The following is a 12,170-nucleotide window of genomic DNA, read 5'->3' on the forward strand; positions in this document are numbered from 1 at the left end:
TTTTTTTGAGAGAGCACACGCACAAGCAGAGGAGGCTCAGAGAGAAAGGGGGAGACACAGAATCCGAAACAGGCTCTAGACTGACTCTGAGCTGTCAGCACAGAGCCTGATGGGGGCCTCAAACTCACAAACCATGAGATCATGACCTGAGCCGAAGTTGGGCACTTAACTTAGTGAGTCAGCCAGCTGCCCCTATCCTTCTTTTTTTTTTTTTTTTTTTTTAATGTTTATTTATTTAGTTTGAGAGAGAGCGTGTGCCAGCATGAGGAAGGGCAGAGAGAAGGAGAGAGAGAGAATCCCAAGCAAACTCCGCATTGTCAGTGCAGAACCCAACTCAGGGCTCAGTCTCACAAACCATGAGATCATGACCTGAGCCAAGATGCTTAACCAACTGAGCCACCCAGGTGCCCCTGGGAGGTATCTTGTGTTTCAGGCTGCTATAATGAAACACAGTAGACTGTCACAGTAGACTGGTCACGTTGACCATTTGATTAAAGGAGTGTCTGGCAGGTTTCCTCAACCATCAGTTACTATTTTACCTTTATCATAAGTATCTTGAAACTATACAAATACCGAGGTTTATTTATTTCTATCATTATTATTATTTTTACTCTGATCATAAATGATCTTTTTTAAAGCATGCATATTCTTATGGCTCAAAACTAATATTTTAAAAGAATGGTATACCTAGTGAGAATTGACATGAGTGTTTTATTTAAAATCATTACAGGAGTGCCTCGGTGGCTCAGTCAATTAAGCATCTGACTTCAGCTCAGGTCATGATCTCACAGTCTGTGAGTATGAGCCCCGTGTCAGGCTCTGTGCTGACAGCTTAGAGCCTGGAGCCTGCGTCAGGTTCTGTGTTTCCATCTCCTCTGCCCCTCCCCTGCTCACACTCTGTTTCTCTCTCTCTCCCTCAAAAATAAATTTAAAAACATCAAAAAAATTATTTTAATAAATAAAATAAAATTATTATAAAAACAAGTAGACATTTAGGAGATATTTGTCATTTTAGAAAACACAGACAGTAAGGATTAAACTAACTTTCCAAACTCATGTCAGAATTAAAATTGCGTATCACAGAAATGCTTAATAACAAATATTGATCAACAGATTACAACACAAAAGTTGAATAAATAAAAACCTTTCTGATTCTTTCACCAAAAAACCGTGAACTGATGAATTAACAATAGAAATTTAACATTAACTTCAGAGAAAAAGAGACATCAAGGCAAAGCAGTCAAGGTGATCTGTGAAATGCAGCGTTATATTTACACTGTACATGACCAACTGAATGCAGTAAATTGCTCTAGAAGGCTTTTTGTTTTTTTAATGTTTATTTTTGAGAGAGAGCAAGACATAGCATGAGCTGGGAAAGAGCAGAGAGAGAAAGACAGAATCCAAAGCAGGTTTCAGGCTCCTCACTGTCAGCACAGAGCCTGACATGGGGGCTTGAACCCATGAACCGTGACATCACGACCTGAGCCAAAGTCTGACGCCTAACACACTGAGCCACCCAGGTGCCCCCTATTCTTGTTTAAATGTTTATTTTTGAGAGAGAGAGAGAGTGCAAGCTTGGAGGGAGGGGAGCGTGCAGAGAGAGAAGGAGGCAGGGGATCTAAAGTGGGCTCTGCAGTGACAACTGAGAGCCCGACTCAGGGCTCAAACTTCCAAGCCGTGAGATCATGACCTCAGCTGAAGTTGGACGCTTGACCAACTAAGCCACCCAGGTTCCTCACAAATATCGAATTTAAAATTTGTTTTTCTTGTTTTTAAACATTTATTTATTTAAACTTTTTTTTAATGTTTTATTTATTTCTGAGAGAGAGAGAAAGAGGCAGCATGAGCAGGGGAGGGTCAGAGAGAGAAGGAGACACAGAATCTGAAATAGGCTCTACGCTCCATGCTAGCTGTCAGCACAGAGCCCGATGTGGGGCTCAAACCCACAAACCGGGAGATCATGACCTGAGCCAAAGTTGGATGCTTAACTGACTGAGCCACCCAGGCACCCCAACACTTATTTATTTTTGAGAGATCAAGAGTGAGAGGGAGAGAGAGAGAGGGAGACATAGAATCTTAAGCAGGCTCTGGGCTCTGAGCTGTCAGCACAGAGCCTGACACAGTGCTCGAACCTACAGACCATGAAATCATGACCAGAGCTGAAGTGGGATGCTTAACTGACTGAGACACCCAGGCACCCCTAAAAGTTGTTTAAGAATAGTTTTTTATTGAGATATAATTCATATTCTATATAATTCATCCATATTATAACAGTGCCTGTTAAGTATTTGAATATCCCTCCAATACCATTATGTGGACACAATTTACAATACTGGATTTACTGCGTATGGACCGTCCGGGGGCGGGGGGGATGGGTGGGTACTAATATCACTATTTCAGAAGTGAAGAAATAGAGATTCAGAGACACTGAGTGAGATGTGACTTGCCTCGAGTTACACAGCAAGTAAGAAGCAGAGCAGGGGACTCACAACAAGGTCTTTTCTATGAAATGTCAGGCTGACTTTCTAGTGTTTTCTGTCTGCACTAGGACTTTCAGGAAGAAGGCAGTTTAGGGGACCAGAAGGTAAGTGCCTGAAGGTCAGGTGCCAACTGAGGATGGGAGAGCAGACTCTGACCTTAGTGAGACTGATATGTAAGTCAGATCTCATCCTTGCATAGCTCCCAGTCCGGTGGGGAGTCGGGTCCACCCTGAAGGAGTAAACAGAAATATGAAGCTGGATATACTAAGAGGAGAGATAATACGTAATGTGGAACTCAGAAGAAGAAAAATACTACAAAGGTGCAGATGGGAGTCTGGGCAGTAGCTAGAAGTGATGCAGGAATTTATGGAATCAAAGAGTTTTAGAAGATTTATAAAAATATCTGATCCAAACCCTGCAACTATTTTTTCTTTTCTTTTTTTTTTTTTTAATGTTTTATTTATTTCTAGGAGAGAGAGAGAGCGTGAGCAGGGGAGGGTCAGNAGTTTATTTATATATTTTGATAGAAAGGGAGAGAGAGAGAATCCCAAGTAGGCTTTGCAACATCAGCACAGAGCCCAACACGGGGCTCCAACTCACAAACTGTGAGATCATGACCTGAGCAGAGATCATGAGCTGGATGTAAAATCCAGCAGTTTATTAACTGTATCATGGTGTTTGCTGTTCTGGGTCCATTTTTTCAAGTATGTGATAAATCTTTGAGTTTGTTAGTTTGAAATATATTTTTTTTAATTTTTGGGAACTATAATTTTAGTATTCTGGGGATTTTTGGTTTTTGTCTTCAGGGACTCTTGTTATCTGTACATTAGAAGTTCTTTGCTTCAGTGTTTGTCCCATTCTCTTGAATCCTTTTTATCTCCTCAAACTTTTTTTTTTTTTTTAAGTTTTATTTTATTTTGTTAGAGAGACAGAGACAGTGTGAGTGAGGAAAGGGCAGAGAGAGAACTTCCAGCAAGCTCTGCACCATCAGCACAGAGCCCGACGCAAGGCTCGAACTCATGAAATGGTGAGATCGTGACCTGAGCCAAAATCAAGAGTTGGACACTTAACCAACTGAGTCACCCAGACGCCCCCTAATCTCTTCAAGTGTTAACATTTGATTATGAAAGTTTTCAACCCTGTAACAAAACCTAAAGATTTTTACACCAAGCGTGCATATACACACCATTTAGATTTTATCATTGGCATTTTAATATACTTATTTTATCATGACGGATTTTCTTAAATTTTTTCTTTTTTTTTTTTTTTGAGAGAGAGAGAACGCAAGCAGGGTGGGGCAGAGAGAGGGGAACAGATGATCCAAAGCAGGCTCTGGGCTGACAGCATCAAGCCTGATGTGGGTCTCAAGATCATGAGATTATGACCTGAGCTGATGTCCAACACTCACCAGACTGAGCCACCCAGACACCCCTATCATAGTGGATTTCTATTCAGTGTATTTTTGATACATTTCAAGTAATTTGCAGGCAGTATCTTTCTCTCTAAATAGTACAGCATGTGTTTCATTGATCAGAATTCCATATTTATTTATAGGTGTTTCTTTTTTATATACAAAGAAATGCACAAATCTCAAGATTATATTCACTGAAGGGTTTGGATTTTTGGGGTTTTTTTCCTAGCTTTAATGAGGTATAATTTACACACTATAAAGTTCATTTGTTGTATGCTTTCGGTGACCTTTAATTTACAGAGCTGTGCAACTAATACAATAGTCTAATTTTAGAATATTTTTGTCACCCCATAAAGAACCTCACGCCCATTTTCAATCACTTCTTATTCCCACCCTGCCTTTGGCAACCACTAATCCAGTTTCTCTCTATCTTTTCCTTTTCTGAACATTTCATATAAATACAATCATGTATTTGGTCTTTGTATCTGGCTGTTCTGCTTTAGCATGTGTTTGAGATTCCTGCTTGTAGCAGGTGTTGGTGGCTCATTTAGTTTTTTTTTTAATTTCCCAATAATATTCCATTGAATGGATATGCCACATTTTGCTTATTATTTTATTTACATTTGAATTCTTTCCTGTTGGCTGAATGAACAGTGCTGCTATGAACATTCTCGTACGTGTTTTTATCTGGACATACAGTTTCTCCTGGGTTTATGCCTAGGAGTGGAATTACAGGGTCATGTGTTTATGATTAGCATTTTGAGAAACTGCTGAACTATTTTCTCAAGTGGCTGCACTATTTTACATTCCTGCCATCCATGTACCAGGTTCTGAGCTCTTCACATCTGAGCTTCAGGAAGGTAGGAATGCTAGTTCCAGGTTCATCTTATGTGCCCAGGGCCTGGCCAGGGCGCCCCCAGGCGCTGTCATTGGGCATTGTTCAGCTCGCAAGACTCTCAGCCCATGCTTCTCACTTTGTTCCCCTTTGTTCTTTCCTAGGGGCTCAACTGGAAGCTTCCAGTGGTCTGGAAAAATGCCGGAAGAGCTCTGCAGATGCTGGGAGGCAGCCCTTCTCTGGAAAGTCCTTTTATCTGGATCTGCCTGCCGGCAAGAGTCTCCAGTTTTTGACGGGGGCCATCCAGCAGCTGGGTGGGGTATGTAACCTGCTTGAGACTTGTGATACCATGTGCTTTTGTGGGTTATAGGGCAGGAGCTGGAGAGGGATTCTATCTGTGACTTCTAGGTATTTGATATCTTTGTTTTGGACTCTTTTTTCACAGCTTTATTTTCTTATTTTTATTTTTTAATATCTATTTATTTATTTTGAGAATGAGAGAGAGCGAGCAGCGGAAGGGCAGAGAGAGAGGGAGACGGGGAATGCCAAGTAGACTCTGCACTGTCAGCACGGAGCCCAATGCAGGGCTCAAACTCATGAACTGTGAGGTCCTGTCTTGAGCTGAAATTAAGAATTGGATGCTGATGGGGCACCTGGGTGGCTCAGTCGGTTGAGCATCTGTCCGACTTCAGCTCAGGTTGTGATCTCACGGCTGTGGGTTCGAGCCCCACGTTGAGCTCTGTGCTGACCGCTCAGAGCCTGGAGCCTGCTTCGGATTCTGTGTCTCCCTCTCTCTCTGTCCCTCCCCTGCTCACGCTCTGACTCTCTCTCTCAAAAATAAGTAAACATTAAAAAAAATAAAATTTTAAAAGCTGGATGCTTATACCCAGGTGCCCCTTTTTTCACAACTTTATTGAGATGTATCCCATATACCATACAGTTCACCCATTTAAAGTGCACAACTCAATGTTTTTTGGTGTATTCACAGAGATATGCAAGCTGTATGAACACATAATTTTAGAACCTTTTCATCACCCCAAACAGAAAACCCATACCCACTGTCGGTCACTCCCCATTTCTCCTCAATACACACAACATGGGTAACCACTTCACTACTTTGGTCCCTCTATTCTTGCGTTTGTTCTGTTTTTTTTTTTTTAATGTTTATTTTCTGTGTAGCCATGATCATGAATATATTTTTGATTACCAATGTTTTGCCCATAATCTTAAAGCATTAGCACTCTGCTATCGTTATTATCCCTCATATATGTTGCTTGTAATACGAATGTATTTCTTTGAGTGGATTATTAATTTACCTAATTGTTACTCTGTGGACATTGAGATTATTTTTAAATTCTAACTCTTTTAAATAACACTGGTGAGGGGTGTCTGGATGGCTCAGTAGGTTAAGCGTCCGACTTCGGCCCAGGTCATGATCTCACGGTTTGTGGGTTCCAGCCCCGCATCAGGCTCTGTGCTAACAGCTAGCTCAGAGTCTGGAGCCTGTTTCGGACTCTATCTCCCTCTCACTTTGACTCTCCCCTGTTCACACTGTCTCTCTCTCTCTCTCTCAGAAATAAAAAAAGAATAAAATAAAATAACACTGGTGAAAAACTTTGGGTAAGAAGCATTTGCTGTATTTGAGTCCTTTAAACTATTTTTAAGGCATGTGTGTATCACATGGTACTTTTAGTAAGGGGTCGACATGGGGAACTCTCAAGTTGAGAAAATGGGGTGATAGTGCTTGGCTCCAAAAAGGCGGGCAACTAGGGAAACAACTTGAATAAGCTTGGAATACAGAGGCTCTTTGCTATCAAATGAATAGCAGCTCAGGAATATAGAAACTCGGCAGTGGGGAATGTACCAAATGATGATTATATACCCAAACTGGCCCCAAATTACCTTTGGAACTTTTAGTCTCTTCTATCGTTTAGCCTTTGCTGTGTAAAAAAAACAAAAAACAAAAACCACCCCAGAACTGGGGCTTAAAGCAAGTTATTTCTTACTACTCTGTGGGTCGGCTGAGTGCTTTCTCTGCCTGTTTCTTCAGGGCTTACTCCTGCAGCTCCGTTTGGGTGGAGGGTCAGCTTGGCTGGAGGGACCAAGTGACCTCACTTACACATCTGGGAGTGGTGCTCGCTGCCTCTGTATGGCTTCTCAGGCGTCGTTTGAGAGGCTCCTTACATGTGTTGTGTGTACGTATAACAACGTACAGGAAGTACAGGCGTGTTCAGGAAGCTAGACCAACCCGTAGACACGGTGGTTTCACGGCAGCTCTCCAGGAAGGTGAAGGGGGAAGCTTCAAGACCTATCGAGACGTAGGCCCTGGACCATGTTTCACTGCGTTGAATTCTTCAAAGGGATTCAAGGCGATGGAAGAGGGGGCTGTGCCTCCTGATAGGAGGCACCGCAGTCACGTTGCAGGGGAGCAGGCACACTGGGGTGGGGCGGCCATGCGGCCCTCAGACCATTGGCCGCATTTATATAGGACAGTCTTTGCCCTACGCCCACCCTCCTCCAGCGTTTGTTTTTGCCGTAGTACAGAAGGTAGCTACTCTCATTCAAGCCATAACTATAAAGATTCTTTTCTTAGTTGTGATAAAACGTATACAACATGAAACGTGCTGTTTTAATCCTCTGTAAATATACGGTTATCAGCACTAATTACATTCACACAGTTGGGCCGCCATAACCACTGTTTTCCACAACTTTTATCACCCCACACAGACACGCTGTAACCAGGAAGCAAGACCTTTCCACTTCCCTTTTCTGCATCCCCTGTCTAATCCACTTTCTTTCCATCTCTGTGAATTCAGCTATTCTAGACACGTCCTTTCAGTGGACTCACAGATAGGCGTTCTTTTGTGGCTGCCTTCTTTCACTTGGCAGAATCTTTTCCAGGCTCATCCGTGTTGTGGCGTGTGTCAGCCCTTCATGTCAGGGCTCAGCGATACTTCGTTGTTTTTATACATCACTTTTTGCTTACCCATCCATCTGTTGTTCGCTTGGGGTTTTTCCATTTTTTGGCATTTATAAATAGCACTGCGGTGAGCAAGGGTGTACAAGTATCTGTTCAAGTCCTTGTTTCCGGTTGTTTGGGGGACATTCCTAGAAGCAGAATTGCCATGTCATTGGTAGGCCATGTTTAGCTTTTTGAGGAATCTTAACAGTTGTTGGTTTGGTTTGGTTTTAAGCTCAGTGCCAAGTTGGGGCGCCTGGGTGGCTCAGTTGATTGGGCTGCTGACTTTGGCTCAGGTCGTGATCTCACAGTTCGTGGGTTCGAGCCCCGCGTCAGGCTCTGTGCTGACAGCTAGCTCAGAGCCTGGAGCCTGCTTTGGATTCTGTGTCTCCCTCTCTCTCTCACTGGCCCTTTCCTGCACTCTCTCTCATTCTCTCAAAAATAAATAAACATTAAAAAATTAATTTTTTTTTTTCTAGTAACCCCATTTAAAAAAGAACTAGGTAGAGTTAATATTCATACAACTAATCAAATCCAAACTATTCTCGGGGCGCCCAGGTGGTTCAGTAGGTTGAACATCTGACTGGCTCAGGTCACGATCTCAAGGTTTGTGAGTTCAAGCCCCGCGTTGGGCTCTGTGCTGACAGCTCAGAGCCCGGAGCCTGCTTCAGATTCTGTGTCTCCCTCTCTCTCTTTGACCTTTCCCTGCTCGTGCTGTCTCTCTCTCTCAGAAATAAATAAAACGTCAAAAAAAATTTTTTAAAAAGCTCAGTGCCAAGTTTCTCATCCAGTCACCTTGATAGAGAGCCATCATTCTTCCTGACTTTTAGGGAGTGCTGGAGATGGAGCCAGTGGTTAGCATCTCTTTCCAGCTCTACGTTCAGTAACATCTTGTCAGTAGCTTGAAATCAGCCGTAGCGGCTGATTTACTTCCCCCCCCAGAAATCGGCACACATGCTACGCAACAGCCATTTTTCCCTGGGGGTGGCGGTAGGGGGGCATCACTAAGCATTAGCCACCTCACCACTGCTTATTTCCATCTTTTCTTCTCCCCACAAATACGAGCTAAGTGTCCTTATGCTTCAGGCACCGTGTTGGGCCCCTGGGATACAAAGAGGCACCAGACCCTCTCAGTGCCAATGAGGAGCTCACAGGTAGGATGAGCAGATGATACCTGTGCAGCTCGGTCACAGCCAAATTCTTTCTTGTTTCATATTTTCGTTCCTATTTTTGGTAGTGTGGTCAAGATCACAGGTGCTGTGTCTGGGTGCCCGAGTATCTTCACAGGAAGGCCGTGGCTTAACCAAGTACTTTTAATCCTGTCGGGCCCCTTCAGTGTGCTCTTGCTCTGTGCAGACTCACTCTGGTCAAATCACAGAGCCTGTGGCCTTCTGCCACTGGATCAGGAGCAGCAGTGCTGGCGACAAAACCTGTATTATATATATAAACCCTATTATGTTTCAGGGTGATGTCTTCTTGAGGGCTCGGTACAAAACTGCATTTGGTCTATTTAAGGACATTGATTCTGAAACTTCTGGCAGCCAAGATTTCCTTCCCCGGCCTCTCAAAATCGATGGTTCTACCTCTGCCTTTTGGTTTTCAGCCACCTCTGTGATCTGGTTTCAGGTAATTGAGGGTTTTCTGAGCAAAGAAGTAAGTTACATCGTGTCCAGCCGCAGGGAAGTGAAGGCAGAGAGCAGCGGGACGGGCCACAGAGGCTGCCCCAGCCCCAGCAAGGTCAAGGTGCAGACACGATCTACAGTGCATCCAAAGTGCAGCCACCCCGGGCCTCCACAGAAACCCACAGACTCGGTAAGAACCTCGTTGGGTAGGAAAGGTGTGTTCTCCAAACACAGGAAGTAGGCCTCGGTGAGCTGTTGTGGGCGGTCTATGGCTTTAGTTTCATCTGGTTTAATTTAATCTCTCATTTGAATTCAGAGACTGAAAATATTTTATCATAGCTCTGGATCTAAAAGCCTCCACAATTTGTTACCCCCATGCTGTCCCTTCTGTGATACTTCTTATGGGACTTAAGAGTCAGAGGGTCAAAAACAGTAGGGAGATCCTCTGTAAACCAGGGAGGGCCTGTGGAAATTGGCCCCGGCCTATCTGCTGGGGGTGTGGTGACTCGTAAAGAGAGGTCTTAGAGTATTGGTGACACTTTGACCTTGGGTAGATTCAGAATGCCCTTCTCCACCTGGGCCCAAGCTGCAGCTACCTGCGGGTGACCTGGGATTGTGTGTGGCTTTGCCTTTACCTCCAAAGCTTTCTCCAGGCTCTCGTCTCTGCTGCTTCTCAGCTGTCACTGCTCCCAGCTTTCCGAGAGCCAGGACCGCCGCGACCTCAGCGGCACCTGTGTGAACAGCTGTCCGTGCACAGACGGGCTGCACAGTGCGCCTTGTTGCTCTTCTCTTCCTGTCAGGTGCCTTTGAGCAGAGGGAAGGAGCTACTGCAGAAGGCCATCAGAAACCATCAGGTGAGCGGAGGCCGGCGCGGCAGGTGCACCGCGAGGCACCGGGGAGGACTTAACCTTTCTCACGAGGGTCTTCTGAAGTACTGACACGAGACGCACCACCCGTGAGGTGTACCGCCCTCCTCTTCTTCTTACAAATGAGGAGGTAGAGCTCAGAGAAGTGAAGCGACTTGTCCAGGGTCGCCCAGGGTGGCGGTGGTGGAGCCCGGATTTGACTCCCTAATCCTTCCGACACCAGAGTCTAGCACGAGCACCTCGGAGGGGGGCCGCGCTGCACATAAGCCAGACTTTGCGCACCTTTTAGCTGTTTATCCCTTTTGTGGGACGCAGAGCCATTAAAACGAAGCGGCAGAAGGAGGAGCTCAGGGGATCTCACGAGCACAGTGGGTAAAGGGACATTGGGAAGGGTGTGCGGGCTGTGGCAGGGGAAGGCGGGAACAGCCCGAGGCCAGCACCGTGTCCTGCTTGGTGACGGTGACTGTCGCCGGTATTTATTGTGAGCGCTTTCCTCACGGAGGCCCTCCTGACAGCTCTCTGAGAAGCCTGTGCTACTTCCTGATCAGCAGGGGCTGGACAGTCCCTCCCTCCCGCTGTGGCCCGCCCTTGTGGAGACCAGGGCCCCCTGGGGGACTGGGGTAGACTCTCCCACTGCCTCTCTTCACGGGGTGCCCCCGAGCTGCTCAGGCCCCGGGGAGTCCCTTGCTCCCTCCTGATGGCTTCGTCTTTCCAGGGGAGCGGCGGCGGCGGAGGTGCTGGGAGCAGCGGCAGTCTCCTGACCAGCGCCCGCTCCTGGGGAGTGAGGATCCTGCATGTGGACGGTACCGTTTCTGCCCGGGGCTTCTGGAGAGGCGTGTCGTCAGTGACTTGACTGGGAACATCCACTTTTACAGGGGTGTCAGCCAGTATGAGCCAGCTGAAAGCCGGATGTGCCCACTCACCGCGTGGACCCATGGAGGTGGGGGGTGTGGAGACCGGCAGTAGCCCCGGCAGAGTGGGCACTGGATGGCGCCGCTTTGTGGAGCCGCACCACAGCCCTCCTCAAGCTGGTGTGGTGACCCTGTTGCGCAGACAGGAAGTCCTCCTGGTGGCCACATCCACTTACCAGCTGGTTCTCTGTGCTAGGCATTAGCTCAGGTCAGTCCCCACTGCAGTCATTTGCCCATTGCACAGATGAGGTCATTGAGCCTTAGATATTAGGTAGATGATCCAGTCTCATCAGAAGTAAGGAGTGTGGCCCACATTCCAACCTAGTTTGACCTGACTCCATTTCGTGTTCTTTCGGGGAGCCTCGCTGGCCTGGTGGTTAGAACATGCAACTCTTGATCTTGGGGTTTTGAGTTCGAGCCTCACATTTGGTGTAATCTCTAATTTAAAAAAAAAATTTTTTTTTAATGTTTTATTTATTTCTGAGAGAGAGAGAGACAGCATGAGCAAGGGAGGGTCAGAGAGAGAGGGAGACACAGAGTCTGAAACAGGCTCCAGGCTCTGAGCTAGCTGTCAGCACAGAGCCCGATGCGGGGCTCGAACCCACGAACCGTGAGATCGTGACCTGAGCTGAAGTTGGCTGCCCAACCGACTGAGCCACCTAGGCGCCCCATAACCTCTAATTTTTAAAAATTATTTTTATACAAGATTTCTATTAAAAATACTATTTTTATTTAAAACTAAAACCTTTTTTTTTTTTTTAATTTTTCTATATGTTTTATTTATTTCTGAAGGAGAGAGAGACAGCATGAACAGGGGAGGGTCAGAGAGAGAGAGGGAGATACAGAATCTGAAACAGGCTCCAGGCTCTGAGCTAGCTGTCAGCACAGAGCCTGATATGGGGCTCGAACCCACGAACTGTGAGATCATGACCTGAGCCAAAGTCGGACACTTAACTGGCTGAGCCACCCAGGCGCCCCTTAAAACTAAAATCTTAAGGGGCGCCTGTTTCAGAGTCTGTGACTCCCTCTGTCTCTGACCCTCCCCTGCTCATGCTGTCTCTCTCTCTCTCTCCCAGAAATAAATAA

General features: G+C 45.8%; 1 protein-coding gene across 3 annotated transcripts in view; it reads left to right on the forward strand.

The window, feature by feature from the left end:
* DBF4B (DBF4B-CDC7 kinase regulatory subunit) overlaps nucleotides 1–12,170 on the forward strand; it is a 51,993-nt gene that overhangs the window by 16,891 nt on the left and 22,932 nt on the right. For all 3 annotated transcript variants that reach the window (XM_077747767.1, XM_077747769.1, XM_077747770.1), the window contains 4 exons: nucleotides 4,891–5,045; nucleotides 9,312–9,497; nucleotides 10,108–10,161; nucleotides 10,889–10,976. In XM_077747767.1, the coding sequence (XP_077603893.1) occupies nucleotides 4,891–5,045; nucleotides 9,312–9,497; nucleotides 10,108–10,161; nucleotides 10,889–10,976 (483 nt within the window). The remainder of the gene's footprint in view (nucleotides 1–4,890; nucleotides 5,046–9,311; nucleotides 9,498–10,107; nucleotides 10,162–10,888; nucleotides 10,977–12,170) is intronic.

Source organism: Crocuta crocuta, unplaced genomic scaffold (genome assembly GCF_008692635.1).
Source record: "Crocuta crocuta isolate KB4526 unplaced genomic scaffold, BGI_CrCroc_1.0 scaffold289, whole genome shotgun sequence".
Taxonomy (NCBI): domain Eukaryota; kingdom Metazoa; phylum Chordata; class Mammalia; order Carnivora; family Hyaenidae; genus Crocuta; species Crocuta crocuta.